The following is a 20,381-nucleotide window of genomic DNA, read 5'->3' on the forward strand; positions in this document are numbered from 1 at the left end:
CACATGAATAACTGGTGTGGAATGCAACTGTAGTAAACTGGAAGCAGCTGGCCTCACAGCTGTGAAAGTCCCTCCTGTTTTTGCTATCATTGGCATTATGGAGGTACATGTCTGCTTTATCAACTGCTAAAGCATACAGAATCAGAGAGTTGAGAACTGGAAAAGCAGGGGAGTAACAGGGATAAGAATCACAGGTTTTCAATATGGAACACACCATTTTATATCTTCCTTTGTGTGTTTCTGCATTTATTTCTTGTTTAATGTAAAAATATAACCAGTGGAGTGAACTAGCTGCTATTGTCTTGCCCCCATTGTAGAACTGTTGCCTCTACTTACAATGGTAGGCTAGTTTATATAATAGATTAATCAATATTTTATATGTTCATCCACTTGGCTGAAGGAAGTATGGTGCTTCATCACTCTCCAGCCAAAAAGTAATGGAATTCCTTCCTGTTAGGTCAGGTGCAGAGTGATTCTCTTCTTGCTATGGGATAGATTTCAGGAAGATAATGTATTGGCATTTACAATAGGTCCAGCGCTAACAGCTAAGCTACTGCTGTTCAGATATAACCTTCAATTGATATTGCTTACTCTTAGACATCACAGCTTATTCATAAGTCTTTTTTAATCTAATGCCTGTGGTTGTCTGGTAAAGTTATTGCTGGCACCAAGGTAAACTGGTGAGAAGTTTTTGAACAGTTTATTGCAGATTTCCCCAACCTCGTGCCTTCCAAATCTGTTGAACTATAACTCCTACCAACCCCAGCCTGGGGATGAGAGGTGTAGTCCAACACAGCTCGAGGGTGCTAGATTGGGGAACGCTGCTTTAGAGAAATGGCAAACCCTTCCATCTTTGTATACGATCTTTATGTAGTACAAAACAAGTTTTTAAACACATAGTTCATAGTAATTAATACCAAGGAATCACCCTGAAATTATACAGGACTTTAAACACATGTATTAACTTCACTTCTATGAATGAAGCTGAGTTTTCAGACGGACGGCACAAGCCTCTCGGCCTTGGAAATTCCTGGAGATCAGCCTCACATCACCAGCCCCTTTTCTTATTTACCCTCTGAGCTGAAGGTTCTAATTAAGAGGCAGCAACGGAGCAATACACCAACACAACAGCTGCCATTAGCAATTAAGCTTGCTTACTCATGGAGAGGACAGCCACTGATGTTAATCTCCACCTTTCCCCAAGAACACAGCAGTCATTGACAAAAATTATTTTATAAATAGCAATTTGTGACAGAATAGAGAAAGACGCTACAAAGATCAGTAACTTAAATGATCACAAAGAAAGCAATCAGTTAGGCTGGGTCCAGGTTTAGGCAGTGGGCAGAGTCCTTGTATTGACTCAAAGCAGTTCACTGGTAAAAGCCAACTCAGTCATCCTTAAGGCCCCCAAACACAGCAGAAGGGATGCTTTTCTGCTCCAGCTGTACCTCTGTAAGAGAGAAGAAGTGGGATGGTCAATACAGAGGACAGACGAAACTGGATAATATCACATTGCCACCTTCTCTTACCATCAGGCTCGTTATCCTCGCTCTCATCGCCATCATCTAAATCAATGTCTATCTCATCCGGGTTGGCCTGTTTGGAGAGTTCAGCCAACTCACTGCGGGAAGCATCGCTCCTAGAAATAAGCAAGGGGAGACGAGTGAGATGCAAGGGAGCCCGCCAGCCCTGGAATAGAGCCACTGTCCCAACACATAGGCTTCCCGACTGCAGATCAAGCTGCGATTTCAGTTTCATGTAGGCCTTCTCCATCTCAGCCTGAAAGTGAAAGCCAGTAGCCTAAGATATGCCGACTCTTGGAACCTATAGATCAAGAACCCCACCTCCAATGGTGCCCACAAAGCTCTTCATTCCCTGCCCTTCAAAAATAGTTTTAAAATAAACTGAAAAACATTAGGGTGCCTGCTTCTCCTTCCTGTTGCTGATCAGCTATTCAGCAGGCAGTAAGAAAAAAGTAAGGTCAAGGGAAGAGAAAGAGAGGCTAGAGGCTGGCGTAGAGAGAGACTGAGAAAGAGGTGTGTATGGGGGAGAGAAACCGCAAGGTGAAGGGGTGAGAAAGAGCAAGGCTAGGGAGGGGGAAATATAGTCAGGCGAGAGGCTGGGAGTGGAGCGCACAAGCAGAGGGGAAAGGTCTGTGTGGACGGGAGACGCTTGGGCTAGCCAGGAAGCAACTCTTTCCATTTCTTCCTTCTAGCCTCACTGTTGCCCTGGCCCCATGACTAGCCACATCCTCCATAGGAGCCATTTTTGGGTGGTGCCCACAGGTCCAAAAAGTCTGGGGACACCTGGAATAGGTAGTTCCGTATTAGCTCGATAGTACAAGGTTAGCGATCTGGGTGCCGTGTGGGTGTAATTGTCACAATGGTAATGTTGCCAAATATTTAACACACATCAAGCAAACAAATCTCAGGGCGAGGGGGCCAGCGGTATAAAACCACATCAATTGCCCCCTGGCCTTATTCATAAATGCCTTCCCTTCGACTCCTATTAGCTACCACTACAGTCCTCCACATACTCTCAGCTCAGAAAAATCCAATATTGTGCTAATTACCTGCTTTTTTCCTACTCTCAGAATCTACCAATATTTGCCGTTGAGTTTTCCTTGAGATTCAGTATCTACATCTTGCTCCTACCAAGTCCAAACCCTAGTATAATTCTTCACTGCAATTTGACAACCATGACAAATTATGTGCGTACTTGCAGTATTTTGACACAGAAGATGGGACAACCCAGTTTTTGTTTAAACTCAGTTTTTCTTCTTAACAATAAAGCACGCTTGGAAATAACAGAGATAGAAGGTACATTAAAAGCACAAATGCGTTGGCTATACTTTTATCCCCACTTCCTCTATAAACTAAACCCGTAGCTGAAAACACAAAGATTAATATCTAAGTTTACACATCAGCCTACATTCTATGCGAAGTACGCATTCTAGTCATCAACTGCCTGGAGTCTCACGCTGACTTTATCCCACTTCGGATTTCCTTATGGCTTGATCATAACGGCAGCAAAGGCTTCTGACAACGCTCCAAGCTTGCAACCAACGGTGTGGTTCTTGCCCAACCCTGAAATCTTGTGCTCTGAGCCCTGCTGCTCCTGCATGCTGGGTGGTGAGCCACAGGGAGGAAACCAGGCAAGCCTTCTGCCTACAGCACACTCACCTGACAAACAGGATCTTCTCCTTAGCTCGAGGCTGATCTCGCTCTGCTTCAGCTGCCAGCTGCTCAGCCCGCTGCTCTAACAGCTTCATGTCATCCATGCCACTCTGCCCAGGTGCTAAGTCAGACACTGAAACCAAAAGACAAGGAGGGGGAGAGGCAGCAGAGACAGAAAGGGGTTAGAACTGGACCGAGGTAGCTAACCCCCCAACCCCAGGGGCTCAATGTAGGGGGATCGAGGCTTACCTGTGCCTGTGGCGTTGCTGTAAACCTTCAACATCTGGGAGGCCATGAAGTTGACTTGAGTGTTGTAGGTAGCCTGCACACTTCGCTTAATGCGCAGCATCTCCCGGATTGTGTCTTCGTTCCCATGCCTGATCTCAAATTCCTTCCACGTCTGCCAGAAGTTGGAAGTAGTCTGGAGAGGGAAAAGGGTGTGTGTTTCAGGCAAGTGACGGAACAGTTCAACCGACTGGTGAGCACAGAGGTCAATGGCTGCTGCATAATGTATCCTCTGCACCTGGGGTGGCTGTGCATGAGCAATGGGTGCAGAGAGAGCATCTGATGGGGAAGCAACACCTACTCCTTCTAGTCTACACCCTGACACATGAAGTATCTTTGCCAGGACCGTGTATAATATTGTCATTGCTAGGTGAACTGAATGGGGAGCTAGCATTTTTAACCAGGCCATATCAAATGGGAGGACTTTCTTCTCCGGTCTACTAGGAAATAAGAGGGTTTACGGAATAGATCACTTACACGGGGATCACTTATCTGCGAACAGTAGGAGTAGATGGCCCGCGCTCGATCTATTTCGCCCAGCTTGCACTCCATGTCGGCAAAGCGTAGGCACATCTCCCGGGCATGTTCATCTGACAGCACCTGCAAGGGGATATTTTATTTTATTTTGAAAAAAAAAACATTCTGCCCTTCAATAGTTCTACTTTTAGAGCAACTAACAAGTAATAACCAACAACCAAAAAAAAGCTTATCAAAGCAACATAGAACCAATTGACACAAAAGCAACAGAAGCACACCAGCAGTGGAACAAAACTGACTTAAAAGTTAAGAAGCCTGGGAACATTAAAAGTATTTAGTGACAAGGGACGCGACATGGGCGATCGGTGAGCCTCCCTGGGGAGAGGGTTCCAAAGGCAAAGGCACTGCAACGGAAGAGACCTCTTCCCTCTGGTTGCTACCTGCTGCCTTGTCTTTGAACGTGGGGACAACTGGAGAAGCACCTCTGAGGAGGACCTCAGGCAGGTTTGTGTGAATTGTGCTGGGTAACATATTGCACATGAACCACCCAGAGTCGCAGCGGTCATCACAGAAAGGATATCCACTCCATGTGGAGTGTAATGGGACCTGGGGGCCCCTAGCCAGCCACTACAGAGCAGATGACTTCCCTCATAAACCAGGTTGGGCAAATCGACCTGCAGCCAGCACTACTCAGAGAGAAGAAACTAACCTCAATCGCCTTCTCGTAGATGCTACGGGTGTGGGTCACCCCATAGATTTCAGCTGCTCTCTTGATGTAGATGTTGTACATGTCATACTGCTCTGAAGGTTGCACAGCCTGAGTGGCTCGCTCGTACACTGCCATGGCATGGCGGGCCAGCCCATATTCCTCCTCCAGCTTGGCGTACAGCAGATAGATGGCTGTGAAGAGATGGGAAATTAAAGCCAGGCTACATCCCCCTCCCCTCTTTGGGTCAACACTTCTCACCAAGACTTGGGGGTCTTTTGTGACCTAGAGCAGGCTGGGCAACATGTGGCCTTCCAGATATTTTGGCCTACAGCTTCCATCGGCCCTAGCAAGCACAGCCAATGGTGAAGGATCACGGGAGACCTAGGCCCAAACATCCAGAGGACCACAAGTTGCCCACCCTGGTCTAGAGCTACAACACACACCTTAGTGGTAGTCCTCATTCCAGAGAAGATAAAAATGAGCTCTCCTTCAGGTGTGAGTTACTCTCATCCAGGTTACCCTGTTCCACTGAAATAGGAGATGGAGAGGTGTCCTTAAATGCCTCTCCTGCAGGAACCAGTTATCAGACCTCAAGGCACACAGCTCATTGACACAGACCTACTTTGGTCAGGTCCTAGAGCAAGTCCATCAATACAGGACCCATCTTTCACCTTGTCTCTTAAGCCTAATCATTTCCCAGACCCCAGCTTGCACTGGCCAGGAGCACAGGACCCAGCTTTTCTGGTCATCCACCTAATTTTGACCAGACCATGGGATGGATTAGGATGTCTCCTCCTTGATGGATAGAACTGCATCACATACTCTTAGCATATTTCTGGGGACAGCCATCCAGAGCCTGTTCAAAGAGGTCCCGAGCACGCTCCAACTTCTTGCCACCATAGCGATCAATGAATTTGGTTAGGTAGGTGTTCCAGATGTCATACACATTTGGCCACCTGAACAGCGAGATCCCCCTCTCATATGCCTGCAAGACAGAACAGAAAGTGGGAATAAGACAGCCACCAACAATTCCAACGAGGAAAAAAGATAAAAGACAACAGAAGAAACCAACGAAAAAGCTTAGATGCCACTTAAGTGTTAGCATCCTAACACGTTGCAGCTGTTTTGGAGCCAAGGTCCTCTTCTCTTCTGCTCTACTGCCTGCATCCTTCAAATCCTGTAGTCCCCAAACTGGACAACCTCCCACTGTCCCAGCTGCTGGGGAGAGGAGAAGGACCTGCTGGTGGGGCCAACTCACCTTGAAGCTCTCCTCAAAGTAGTTGTGTTCTTCCAGGAAGAGACCATAGTTGATGATGATTTGAGGGGTGGCAATGCGCAGATCCAGAATGCGGTCATACACAGCTTTAGTAGACTATGGGAGGCAACACAAGGAAGCATCAATACTAGGCTGGACCACCACAAATCCCAAGGTTACAGGCAGCTTGGGCCCTTGGGTCACTAACCCTTGCCCAACTATGCCTGTAGACATGGTGAGGGGAACAGATTATTATTATATTTATATCCCACCTTTTTCCTCCAAGGAACATAATCTTCCTCCTCTCCATGTTATCCTCACAACAACAAACCTGTGAGGTAGGTTGGGCTGGGCTGAGAATCTGTGACTGGCCCAAAGTCACCCAGTGGGGTTCCGTGGCCGAGTGGGGACTAGAACCCAGATCTCCCGACTCCCAGTCCAACACCACACTGGATAAACACCTAAACATGCACTTGAGTCCCTGTTGTTAATATCAAATGGCTTTTCAAGCTGCTGTGCACAACTGGTCAATCCAGTTCGCTTCCTAGGCCTCTATGACAAATCAAGGGACCTCCATAGACCCCAGCTGGATTGCAAGAGCATCTGGCAGCAAAGAAGGCAGCCTGGATGTCCTGGGACAGGGAAAAGCTAAGGGTCTGAAGGAGAGGGATTTACACAAAGTAGCTAGGAATTAGGGCTGTGCAGGCCTCGGATTCGGAAATCCAAAACATGGAGGCCTTCACCAGAGTGGGTGGGTCTTTGGGGAAGCAGGCAGCTGCAGGGCACCTGCGGAACACGAGGGAACCCCTCCAGGGACAATGGCGTATTCTGGATTGTGGCGGCAGCAGCCGATCTCGTGGAAGAGGCGGCGATAACGGTGGCGAGTACACATATGCCCTCTGTTCCTGAGCCCTGATAAGTACAGCCCTCCCAGGCACTGCATGCTGGGGGTTATAGGCTGTATGGAGGCCTAGGGCTGTGCAAGGAAGTAGCAGATAAAATGGGGGGATCCACCATAAAATGGCCTCCACGATGCGGTTTCCTGAATCCGAGGCCCAAGACTTGCACAGCCCTACTAGGAAGGATTAGGTATAAAGGGGGAAGGTGGGAGCCAGTTCTCTGAGCCCTTCTGCCCTTCCTTAGGTGCTCATGGAAAGGAAGGAGCAGATGGGTCTGCTCCAGTAGCCTGACTGTGGCCCCAGCTGCTCATCACCTGATTATTTCAAAGCCCCTAAAAGAGGGAGGGTCAGGGACAAACCCGCTAGAATGACTTAAAGACGACACGGAAACAGCAAGAGTTTTTAATTTGGGATGACTCAGAAAAACTATAAGTCTAGCAGTAACTAGCAAATGCAGGCCCCCGGAATATCTAAGCCTTTGCCTTTCGTGCCCAGCAGAAAGAATATTAATTCAAAATCAGTTTATCCATGCTGAGCAGCTAAAGCATCCCTTCAAGGACTCTCTTCTAGTCTTGGGAGGCCTTAAGTGGCAAAAAGTCATTTGCTCTCGAGGCAGCTTGTCCCAGCAGTTAATCCTTTCTCCTGCTAAACTGGGGGCGGATTTCTAATTTGTCTTTAGTCTAATTCCCAGATGTTGACCCTGGTGTTTTCTCTCTTTCTCCCTCCCTGTGCTAGGCTCAAGGAGGCCTTTATTGCCTAGCGCTTACTTCCTCAGATAGTTCCCAGACACTTATGAGCAGAAGGAGATTAAAGCTGATTGAATAATGATTAAACCAGCCAGGGAGAAGTACCATAATAAGAACAAAAGCCCAAAGCTAAGACTTTTCCTGTCTGGACAAGGTGGGCCATTGTCAATTCTCCAAACAGGGATGTTGGCACTGGCCCTTCCCACAGCCTCAGTGGGCACAGGGGGTAGGGGGAGAACGGAAGCCCAGGAAGGCCACTTACGTTGAAGGTGCCCAGACTCTCTTCCAGGTCTGCCAACATGGACCAGACCTTGAGGGACTTGTATACGCGGTTCTGCACAGGTTCCGAGGAATCAAAATACTCTGCTTTCTTAGCTGGGATGGCTGTGGCTTTCTGCAAAGGACAAGAAACAACAGATGATGGCAAAAGTGAAGGAAGCAGAGCCCAGGGCGGCAAGGTGACAGGTCCCATAAAACCCCGGTAGTACATGATGGTTAAGAAGTGGGCTCTTTTTCTTCTTCTTTAAAAACATGCTCTTGTACAGACAACACTGCCAACACAAAGAAGACCAGGTACCCTTGTTTATCCTTCCCAGTATAAGAACTCAGGAGTCTTGGTTCCTAGCACCTCTTTTGTCAACAGAAACGTGTGTTCTGCTTGCAGAGTAAAAGGGAGCCCTCTTCTGCCTCCCTATGATCCAAACACTAGACCCCCCTCCCTTCGGGAAGGTGTGGGCAGAACCAAGGAGCCCTATGCTTTGATCACAAGACCATTTGTCCCCCCATATCAAAAACTAACCTTTTGAGGGGTCGGGTTAGGCATGAGGGTGGGCCCCCACTCTGACATCATCAGGTCCCTGGCAAGAGTGCCAGCTGGGGTTCTTACAACCAGGGACCCTTGTTTATCCTCAGCCCAGGAGCCAATCCTTCGCTCATCCTCCCCCTTCCCCTTCCCTGCTTTTGGGGAAACCCAAGGGCACCCCTGCTTGATCCTCAGCCCCTCTTCTCCTCACCCGCAGGATGCGCAGGGCTTGGTCATAGTTCTCATGTCGCAGCTCCATCTCGCCATACTCGCACCACACGCTGGCCAGTTCATCCACTTGTTTGAAGTTCACCTTGGTGGCCTTTTCAAAAATAGTTCTTGCCTGGGACAAGCAAGGTAGGCAAAGTTAGGGGAAGAAGCCGGGCCAGGAAGGGCCCAGTTTCAGTATCTTTTCTCTCCTTAGACTAATCTGTGTCACGTCTGGCAGGTCCTATCCTCAGTGACTTAAGCAGTGCTGGTGCCGGCCCCAGAATCCCTACAGCTCCATAATGCTCATGGAAACGAGCTGCATATGGCTGTCCTGAAGGACATCTGCAACCGAGAATTTAACCTTCTCTGCTGTGAATCTAGACAGCGGCTAGGAAACATCCCCCCCGCCCCACCCTAGTGCATCACTTACATCTTCTATCTGTCCATTGACCTCGTAGAACTTGGCAAAAGATACCCACAGCGTGTGTGTCTTTCCGGTGGCCTTAAAGGGGTCGACCGTCTGCACCGCTTCTGTGTAGGTGTTGATGATCTGCAAGGGGGTACAAAGGAGAATGAGCGTTGGAAGGTCCCTTCCTGAGCCACTGTCCTGGAGCACTGGAAGGCAACGAGGAGGGAGAACAGGCTGTTCGCAACACGTTTCCAGCTCAGCCTCACATGACTGAGGACACTGACCTCATGGCTGATGGGCAACCTTCAGGTTGGGAGGCCCATTGGGGCCAATATGGGCACGCATTTACGAACACTTCTGTGAACAAATATGTGAAGTCAGGATCCGAGTTCCCATTAGGAGACAGAAGCTTTCGGTATAGCAGAGGTGGGGAAGCTCAGGCCCAAAGGCCAAATCCAGGCCTATGAAGTGCCCCAGGTGGCCACGGCCCCTTCCTCGACAGCTGATGGTTTCCTGGCTTTTGTGCACTATTTTCCTCATTCTAAAAGATGAAATGCCTCCCGCCAACCCCAGGGCTGAGTAACTGGCAGTAAGAGCTTTCAGTGAATATATTCTGCTATTTTTTTTTTGTTTTTGGCCCCATCCCTTTTGCCTTCGATCCCACCCACCACTGAAATATGAATCCCCTTTAGAGCTTCTCCAAAATTGAATTTGGTCCCTTGGGCTGAAAGAAGCTCCCCACCACTGCAGTACCCCTCCCCTCCTGCGTCAGGGCAGCTATTTCCACTGGCCTGGCTACAGTTGGGCAATAGCAAACCTCAGGTACGGGTTCAGATCCAAACCCCAATCTCCACGGTTCATCTTTCAACGCCCTGATAACAGGAAGGGCGCGTCTCCCTCCCCCCCCCCCCCCCCGCAGCTTTGGCTGGCCTGGGAGTCTGTCAGCAGCTCCCCACCACCACGTTTTCCTACCTCCCGAGGTTGGCCTTCGTACAGCTTCACCCGCTTGTGCCACTCGTGGACATTGTGGGGGTTCTGGCGCAGCAGGACACTGTTGAGAAGCAGGGGCCGGCGGGTGATCAGCTGCTCAAAGCGAGCAAGACGCAGCTCCAGGTCCACGTCGTCTGTTTCCCACAACACGGAGGAAAAAGAGCAGGTGTGAAGTCGTACAGGAAGGCAGCTGTGTTTTACCTACGCACTCCAGTGGTCCCAAGCTCCAACGGGTGTTGTGCACCCAAGCAGAAGGGAGGAAACTGTTGTGCCCACAGACGATTTGGGGTGGAAGAGGGGAGAGAAAGCAGCTCTCTTTTAACGTAAGGCTTGATCAATGATACAACCAGAGAGAGAAACATCCACCCTAACTGAAAAGGTTTAGGGAGAGGCCGAGGCAGACCCAGGAGTCTGAGCTGTCCTGGCACAGTGGCACATGCTCCCCAAAGCACAGCCTGGCTTCTCCTCCTAAAGGGAAGGCGCAGCGCCTGCTTCCCACCAGCGGCGTGGCTCTTACCCTCCTCCTCGCGTCCCATCTCGGACGTGGTCTCCATCTTTGCAGCGATCATGCTCTCCTCAAATTGCGCGTAGCTGTCAAACACCTGAGTGAAATCCCGCACGGTCATCACCGTCTGAATCGCTTCTTCGTACACATCGCGAGCCTAAGACAGGAAGGGCAAAAGGGTGACTGGCCTGGCTCCCATCCACAAAGGGTAGTGGTGGTAGCCTGTTCCCACCAGCTGCCTCTTCTCTAACATCTTTCAGAGGAACTGGTCTTGAGAAGGCTCAGACCACCACATGGAGAGTCATCCACTGTTATGGAAGCCAAGCTCCTCTTCTCAGTGGGCCACAAGGCAGCCATCTCTGGGATGAGAGGGATCTGCGCACAGAGGTCATCTGTCCCTGGAATGGGCAGAAGAAGCTTCCTGTGCTAAGGAACAGCAGCTGTTTAATAATGCCCATTAACTTACCGCAAAGTGATAATTGCATTACAACAGCTCAGAACTCAAACCTATTATTTAAAAGCAAAGTCCAGGCTATGGGAAATTATGCACTGAATTGTCCATCAAATCCAAAGTCTGTTGGCTGGAATAGTATTTTCCGTCCTAAATTAAGGAGGTATTAAGTTGCAGGATCTCCCAGATGTTTCATCCAGAACAGTTGGGAGTCTTTCTCAGATGGCACCAAAACAAGGAATGCGCTACTGAGTAGTAATTCTCAGTCTCCTCCCCTACAGTCCATATCAGTGCCTCCCTCACCCACCTGCTAGCACAAGCCGAGAAAAAATATGAGAGCTAAGGAAAGGAAAACGGTGTTACCCACACAAGTCACACCAAAAAGCACAAAGATTTTTATCTGTGAAAAAACAGCAGGGAAGACAAACACAGAACACACAGAAGCCCACGAGAGGTTCTACTATCCCGTGTTCTCAATGGGCGTCTCATGAACATGAAGCCCAGTGGACTGCAGGCCTTGGGAAATAGTCTGTACAGCAGCAGGGCATTGAAAAGAGTTTGCTCAATCTGCTGCCTTCATCAGATAAAGGGCCCAGTGGCCTGGTGGCCTCTGTTCCGTTCTTCCCAAGCTAGCAAAGAACCTGCAGCTCTATTCCAGTGACGAGCCACTCTAAATCCTGGTGAGGAAATCAATTCAACTGAAGCGCTGCTTACTATCAAAATGAGGCCGAGACCCTTGTCCAAGATGTGCCCTCATCATTCTTTGCTTCAGTCCTCCGAGACACTCCTGAGGCATACAATAATAAGATTGTTTTCTAAATTGCTAAACTAAATCTGATTTGAACCGCTGGTGGGATATGGAATAAAGTGCTACAATTAAAATGCTTCAGTGGTTTTGTGCACTGAAATTTATTAGGATCCTTTACTAAGGGTTAGATGCAGATTAAGTCACACTTAGGCCCATTCACATGTTATGGCAGCAAATAAAGGGTTAATTAATTAACCTATGATTTTCTGGGTTTATTCCGCTGCCATTCTGTATATGCAACATATGATCAGAGGTTGCTACATGACATCTGAACCCAGATACTATAGGTTAATCATGGGTAAAGCAACTACAGTTAACCTAACAAGTTAATGGCCCTAGTTCAGACAACACGCTAAACCATGACGGCTAAATGTTTTGAGCTAAACATTATGCCTTAGCGTGTCATGTGAACCATTCCTACCATTTAAACATAATCACTGTTTAAACATGCTCACTAACCACTTGCTGCAAAAGGGTTAGCGGTTTAATTATGTCTTAGCGTGTTATCTGAACAGACCCTTTGTAGGTTGTTTAACCAACAATTAACCTATAACGTCCAGATTCCAACATCACTTAGCAACCTCTGATTAGAGGTTGCATATGCAAAGTGGCAGCTGCATGCACTCAGCACATGCCATGATTTGCCACCATTACATGTGATCTGGGTCTTAGACTAGACCAACTGAAATTAATTAGACTTAACTTAGTCATGACTAGCATAACTCTCATCGATGTCAAATGGATCTACTATAACTGTGACGAAATATGGATCCAAACCAGATTTATACGCCCCAAATTTTCATTTCTATGGGGCAGGATTTTCTGCACCTCTTTGAGCAGTGAGAGATCCATTACTTTCTCTCCTACGCAGTGTCATCTCCACTGTGGTCATGTCTTTGCTCTATCTTTGCCCTTTCTCTTAGCTCACTAGCCTTTTCTTTTTATTAGCTGCTCCTTTTGGCAGCCTTCCAGATTTTTCAATTCCCTCTTTTGTTTGGTGGCTTGGCGTGAGCTCTGTGGGTTATTTTGTCTACTGTTTGTTGATCGTTATCTACAAAATAAAAGCCTTATTTAAAAGAGTGAACCAGAAGAGGAAAAACCAAGGCTGGAGCCAGACAATAGGGTTTTGGTTTTCTAGTTTCTAAAAAACAGGCTTGTGACACCTTAAAGACTAATAGATGTATTACAGCAAACGCTTTCATGGACTATAGTCCACTTCGTTAGACACAAAGTGTTATCCTGAATTATAAACATGATGGGGTGGGTGGGGGGAGAATCATAAACAGTGAGGTTAGAGGGAACTGAAGTGCAGACAGAGATAATTACCTTGTTAACTCATACATGTTTACATGTGTGAACTGATTAACATATGTAAAACTTTGACACAGTTCAGGCCACAGGAGATAAGAATTGTAAAAGCTTATACCATAGTATTAGTCTTTAAGGTGTAATATGACTCTTAGTTATTTTGCTCCCTTCCCCGTGGCCATGTGTGTGTAACCACTAGTAACTCAGGATGATACTCCATGCATCTGATGAAGGTGGCTGTAGTCCATGCAAGCTTATTCGAAAATAAACATGTTAGCCTTTAAGGTGCCACAAGACAAGTTCTTTTTGCTGGAACAGACCAACAGAGCTACCCCTCTGGAAATAGTTATGATAAGTGAATTGAAAGTGTTCTGAAAAAGGCTCCACAACTTGTATTGCACACAAACATTTGTTTTGTCCAGCTGTTAACCTGGATCAAAGAGGATTTGGAATCAACCAAAACACCTTCAAAATTGGATTAATGGGGCAAAAGTAGGGTTTATGCGTATGCCATAAGTAGTAAGCCCTAGTTAAACAGCTTTCAACTTTTTGTAAAAAAGATTGTTTGTTTAAAGTCCAAGGTTTTCTATATAAAGGCCCTGGTCAGACCAGATGAACTGGGGGGTAAAGGAAACATTTTCAAGGGCTTAAATGTTGCATTCTGTGCTTTTGTGAATTTCAAAGAAGGATCTGGCTGAGTCACAATGGAAATTTCCAGGCCGAGGCGCCTACCTTCTCAAAATGGCCACTGCGGATGTAATAGTCTGCCAAGGAACACCACAGCTTGCCCAGCTGGTCAGTGAAACGGGTCAGGCCTCCCCGGATGATGGCACCCACATCGAGAGACTTCACCTTGTCCGGATTCTGCGAGATGAGGTCACAGAGCTCATGCCACAGCTGCAGAGGAGAGCACAAAGTGTCAGAGGGATCTTGAGGCCACTGAGAGGCAGGAAAAGTGAGAAAGCACACAGGTTCCACAGGAGGTATTTTTAGATGAAGGAAAGGAGTCGTTCTTCATGCAATATTGGAGGGGGGAGCTGAATGGCAATTACAAGAACCTTACTTGATAGTTGGATTTGCCTTCCTTGGAGATGAAACGTTCATCATTCACCACAGCACCAAGGCGGACAGCAGCCTCATCCAGGCGGTCAATGGAGTGAAGGTACTCAATATATTCTTCAGCATTCTCTGGACTCAGCTGAAACACAAAAACAAAATACCCAACATATCATGCTCAGAATCCACCAGAATTCTGAGCATACCAAAGTGATGGCAGCTGACGATTAATTACAGCATTGCTGGAAATGCAAACTGGGGGCTAGCTAGAAATACAAGAACTAATTAACTCACGTTGTTTATGGCAAGCTGCTCAATTGACTAAAGCTATTTTCTCAGGAGAAAAGTTTTACTTTGTCAATAGCATATAATAGGTCAGCTTTCACCAACCTGGTATCCTCCAGATATTTTAGATTCAAACTTCCGGCATTCCTGATCATTGGTCATACTGTTGCTAAGCAAAAAACAGACTAAAGCAAAAACCCTTTATGAACAGAGGGATCCAAGCATTCTCACGGTCAGTGTTGCTTCTATCATGAGCCTCAAAACCATTTGTCCATAGCAAGCAAGTTTTCAAGTTAATTAAGGTTTGTTAGGAAAGATAAGCGTCAAATCAGATTTGTGCTAATCCAAATATTAAAAAAAATAGAAGTGGCAGGAGATAAAGATTTAGAGTAGTAATCTTTCCATAAAGAGATATCATAGACTAAGACCCAGTTTGCATGACATGGCCGGGTCTTTGTTGGTTATTTACCCCATGATGTGCTAACTCCAATCAGGCTGATGGGAGGGTTGATTCATGTCATCTGAACCCTATCATCATGAGCTAAACAACTCTCACTTAACCCATGATTTACAGTAGGGGTTAATTAAGAGTTGTTTAATGCTTGACTAACCCACAAAGACTAGGTGCAATCAAGCTGGGGGCCATGCACGCCCCAGCTCACTGTGGATTAAATAAGCCACAATGAGCTGGCCCCGTCGTGAGAACCAGCCCTAGCAGTCTTCAACCAAGTTTCAGCCCCAGAATCCATCTTTAACCCCAGTAAGCAAGAAGGGACCCACTTCTATGGAAAAATATTATCTCTATCTCTTCTCTTTACCTTTATGAGATGTACATAAGAATTATGGAAGCTATAGCTTCTCACATAGTGGTGCAAAATAAAAAAAAAAACCCAACCTGCTCATGATGAAATTCCCCTATCTACTAAACTACTGTGAACTGATGAACTCTGGCGTTCTTTGTATCTCGTCTCTCAGTTTTTTCCAGCTTAAATACATATGCACACACACAAAAAGCAAAGGAAGTTACAAGGTTCCCCCGATACGACCCAATTTAAGACCAGCAAGGCATCCACTTGTGGCTTCCAATCCACCACCAAGGCTTTTGTCAGCACAAATATTATTTCCTTTCTTTTATTTGTTTTAAAGATTTTGAGACTGCCTTTAAGGCCAAAACTCTCTCAAGCCTGCTTACATAAGAAGGGTAATGCATAATTCCAATTAAAAGTCCAATAAAAGTTAAATGTCCATTCGTATCTGTGAGAAAATTCTTGGCCTGAACCAGAGAGGTGCTAAACTAAAGAGCACTTTTGTCTAATACTTATCTCTCAAGAAGAGATTTTCATTTTGCAGAAAAAGCTATTTTATTTATTTATTTAAAACATTTATATCCCACCCTATATCAATAAGATCTCAGATAAAAGCATACAGTATAAAAGAGTAAATATACAGAGCTAAAACCAAATTAAACCATAAACCAAGTTTCCTGGCAGAAGCTAAATAAATCAAAATGTTATGTGCCATTTAAGAATTTATTTCACAGCTTTCCATTCTCTTGGTACCCTCTTTAGTTTTGAACATTTCCCAAAAACCCTGTGTACCCAAGCCAAATATGGTATTCCAGTAAGAGTCTCAGCATAAATTACTTCTTTTCTCCTAGTCAATGCCAATAACAAAAAGTAGTCTAAAAGCAGGGTGGGGAAAAGGTAGATCTAGATCTACTGGTAGATCTCTGAGTGATTTACAGTAGATCACCAACAATTTCTGCCTCCAGATTGTTCTAACAATAGAAGTAACAAAAAGACTCCCCTCCTGCCCTAAAATTATTCTACTCAAATGAAGAAAGCTTGGTGTAACCAAGAGTAGATTTTTGTGCAGAAGGACTGTGAGCTCTGTTCAGTTCAAAACAAACCCCTGGCCTTAGAATTCTCTAATTTTGAATGTATATATTTTGCACCTGGGCCCAGTTGAGGGATCTTGGGGTTCTAGTAGAAAAAGAAGTATATCCCACAAACCTGAGGTCTGCCCACCTCTGGTCTAGAGGAGCAGAAACCTGGAACTGTTTGGTCAGCCATCACACACCCAGCACAAAAGGCTTTCTTTACAGAGCGCACCCAAGTAACACAGAAGTGGACATTCTTAAACAAGACTAGTTGGGGATGGGCTGGCCCTCTTACCTTCAAGTACCTACGGTAGACTCGTACAGCTGTCTCAGGTAATGGATACAAACGCACAAACTTCAGGTAGAGTGGCCAGATACGATGGTGCTGTGTGATGGGCAGGGCCCGGAGTGCGCGATCAAAGGTCCTGCGTGTACGGGTGATCCGACACTGGTCCATAAGAAACTGGCAGTAATCTAGCCATATACGAGGCATCTGCAGGCACATAGGATAGTAAGAATATAGTAACTCCCTTGTTGGATAACAAGTACATGAACTCCAGCAGCCTGTTTCCCAGCAGTCAGATACTGCTGGGAGATTCATAAGGAGGCCGTGATGACAATAGCTGTTTGCACCAGCGTGTGGTAATCAAGCGAGACACTGCTTTTGGATACATAGGCTCCATTATTAGCTATTCTGCCTAATGGCCTTTAACAGATCTATCCTTCAGCAATTTATCTAGTTCTTAATTCAAAAAGCCAGTTAACCTATTTAGTTAATCACCCATTTTGCTATAGGGAATTCCATAACTTATTGGGTTAATTAACCCACTATTTGCCAAGATGCAAGCCATGCACAAGCCACTTCCACTTATTGTAAACAACTTCTGATTGGCGTGATCAGAGGTTACTGGTGTGATGTGCGAACCCAGACTGCTGGGTTGTTTAAGGGGCTAAATATTGCAGCAGTAAACTGAACAACAAACCAAGTATTAACTGCTTGGTTGTTTAGTCCCTAAACAATCCAGCTGTCCAGATTTGCACGTCACGCTGACAACCTCCAATCATGCCGATTGGAAATTGTTTACAATAAATGGAAATGGTTCCCGTTTGCACATCACAGCTTGCACCAGGCCATTATGTGTTATATGAAATACATTTTTGTTTGTCCTGAACCTACTCGCCAATCAGTTACATTGGATGACCCAACTTCTAGTGCTTTAAAAAGAATTTCTTGTTATTAATTCTCTTCAAACAACTCAGTCATTTTACAACACTCTCAGTCATTTTCTCGGAACTAAAAAGCCCCAGCTGCCTAAGCCTTTCTTCATAAACGAGATACTGCACAGTTGCTGCAGCATCTTAATTAGCTCTGCTGTGTCCTTTTTGGGGAAAGCACATAGAATTCTAAATGTGGAAGAACCAGAGATTTAGGCTGAAGATGGATTATTGCTTTTAAGGGAGTTTAAAGTGACACAGAATCTTTACAGCTCTTAAAGTACGTACACATTTCTTTTATCCCACCTTTTCCACTGATCAAAGAGTTTTTGCACTCCTTTGTAATACCACAAAACTTTTACAATTTTCAATGCACTGGAAAAACAATTGTGTGTTCCCAGTCTTACATAATGGCATTATGATATCTGTATTATTTTTAAACCCCTTTTTTTCTTTTTTTACTGATGTCCAACATTGAATCTGGCTTTTTCATTGCAGGACTACAAGTGACCCAACATTTCCAAAGAGCTCTTTACTATAACCACAATCTTTCCTTACTTAGTAGTTGCTGACAGTTTAGACCTCATCAGTATAACTGTGTAGAAAAATCTCTAGAATCGAACAATTGTGTGACCTTCACAGAGATATCACCACAACAGTAAGAATATTAGCCATCATGACTTCTACACTCCCCCAGGATATACCAGCCCTTTAAGCTTAGCACCTACGATTGTACCTTGTGCATGAAGACAAGGGCACGCTCGTGACAGTTGTTCACCTCTTCATAGCTGGGATCTGTTACACACCTGCTCTTCACCTGTTTCCGCCGCTGCTTAAGATAATTATACCACAACTTGTAGCTGCAAAACACAAGGGGGGGGGATCTTACAGGACTGTTTCCAGGAGAGACTAAAAATTAGGTCATGGTTAAATCCCCCCAAACAACTCTGGAGGAGTCAGAATTATTCTTACATGTGCAATTTTAAAATTATTTTTACAATGAAGCCTTTTGAAAAACTGGACTGGAAATGTTTATCCTACTATCTGCACACACAGTTTGCTGAAGCACTTTCCACCTAAGAAAGAGACATAACTGCATACCTGCCTGGCAATTCCTTAAGAGCTCTCTCATAGATCAAGTTCAGAATATGCTTGGGAGCATTCTGCTTGAATTCAATGTAGCGGATCCAGCACTTGACAGAGAATGGATTGCGCAAGATCTCTTCTTCATACTGCAGGTCTTCCTCCTCCTGTGTGGGGGAGAGCAGATGGCAATGTACATTTAGAGAGAGGACACACCATTTATTTCCTTCTACAACAGTACAACTCCAGCATACCAACACCTCTTCTTTCAAAATACCAAAAGGTAAGGATTCATAACTTTACATGGAAACACAGTAGCTAAAAATGTGAAGTGTGAGCTAAAAATTCACCAGTTTAAATCCCACCCCAGCCATAAATTCAGTATGTAGCCTTTAGCAAGTCTCTCTGACCCATCCACAGCTGTCCATCCAGCACCAGCATAATGTGCAATATGGGAATAATAATACTGGCTTACCTTACAGGGCTACTGTAAGTGTTAGCAAGAGCTAAAGAATATGGTATAAGAGATGTGGAACTGCTGCCACTCTGTGTCTAATTTAAATAATATGTGATGAGGTTGCACATCACTGGCTGGCAGGAGCAGAAAAAGCCCAATGTGATCATGCCATATCACACATTGTGTGAGATGTTACCAAAAAGAGGGGGTCAAGGTTCATGGACAAGCAGCAGCTCCATCTTTTATAACACTTGGTCTGCCCATGACATGTGCAGCACTTCTTGCACTAAAATTAAAAAAAGGAAAGAAAAACTAAATGCAAAGTAGAATTATTATGCAGGATTTCCACAATAGAATTATTATGCAAGACTTGTCATATACAAGACTTGCCATTAACAGAAAGCCTGCTATATACCTACTTTTTCCTACACCCACAAGTTCAAAAACGTAGTTTCCCCATAAGGGATGCTATGCAGACAGTTTCTTATGACAGCCATCAGTTCCTCACGGCCCTCCCCAAGAACAAGCTTCCTTCCTAACAATTTGGCAACCAGAGAGTTGATCCAGAGCGGAGGATAAGTCATTGCTACTAGGCGGGACCCCTTGCCTTTCCCTAGTAGGGAGAGCTTCTTGGGTAGGGTGACCATATGAAAAGGAGGACAGGGCTCCTGTATCTTTAACAATTGCATAGAAAAGGGAATTTCAGCAGGTATCGTTTGTATATATGGAGAACCTGGTGAAATTTCCTCTTCATCACAACAGTTAAAGCTGCAGGTGCCCTGCCCTCTTTTAAATCTGGTTACTAGTCTAGCTCCTGCAGCTTTAACTGCTGTGATGAAGAAGAAATTTCACCAGGTTCTCCATATATACAAACGACACCTGCTGAAATTCCCTTTTCTATGCAACTGTTAAAGATACAGGAGCCCTGTCCTCCTTTTCATATGGTCACCCTATTCTTGGGGCATATTCACAATGCTGCAAAGCCCACCCACTAGAACTACGTGGTTTCTCCTTCGCGTGGTCTGTTTATTCAGCAGGATGGGGAAAGCAGCCTGCAGACGCACAAAACAAGCCTCTCCTGTTACTTCACGCGGGTGTCCTGGCATAGAAAAAGGCTCCAAATTAAGCTCTGCGAGGCAGCGGAGCTGGGACTGGGGAGTGACCCATCCCAGCACGTCGCCCCCGGGATCCTACTCCCGCCCCCGGGATCCTACTCACGAAGATGAGCTCCCGTTTCCCCAACACCGTCTCCAGTTCCGGCATCGCGGCCTCTTCCACCCGAGGCCAAGCAGGGCGCGAGAAAATGACGTGGAGCGTCGCTGAGATTCATAGATCGACTTCCCTCCTCCGATTGCGTCATTCAGGCCTCCTTCATC

At 45.8% G+C, this 20,381-nt stretch overlaps 1 protein-coding gene across 1 annotated transcript; it reads right to left on the minus strand.

The window, feature by feature from the left end:
- Positions 1-1,217: 1,217 nt before the first annotated feature.
- Positions 1,218-20,293, minus strand: XAB2 (XPA binding protein 2). Its single transcript, XM_063120469.1, has 19 exons — positions 20,224-20,293; positions 18,567-18,715; positions 18,202-18,325; positions 16,546-16,743; positions 14,094-14,228; positions 13,763-13,927; positions 10,476-10,620; positions 9,941-10,092; positions 8,990-9,109; positions 8,561-8,692; positions 7,810-7,941; positions 5,906-6,019; positions 5,470-5,632; positions 4,648-4,838; positions 3,939-4,061; positions 3,426-3,597; positions 3,183-3,309; positions 1,530-1,639; positions 1,218-1,450 (listed from the first exon to the last, which is right to left on the minus strand). The coding sequence occupies exons 1-19, from the start codon at positions 20,266-20,268 to the stop codon at positions 1,389-1,391; spliced, it is 2,559 nt and encodes an 852-aa protein (XP_062976539.1). The 5' UTR covers positions 20,269-20,293; the 3' UTR covers positions 1,218-1,388.
- Positions 20,294-20,381: the final 88 nt, after the last annotated feature.

The sequence above is a fragment of the Elgaria multicarinata genome, chromosome 3, assembly GCF_023053635.1.
Source record: "Elgaria multicarinata webbii isolate HBS135686 ecotype San Diego chromosome 3, rElgMul1.1.pri, whole genome shotgun sequence".
In the NCBI taxonomy this organism is placed as follows: Eukaryota; Metazoa; Chordata; class Lepidosauria; order Squamata; family Anguidae; genus Elgaria; species Elgaria multicarinata.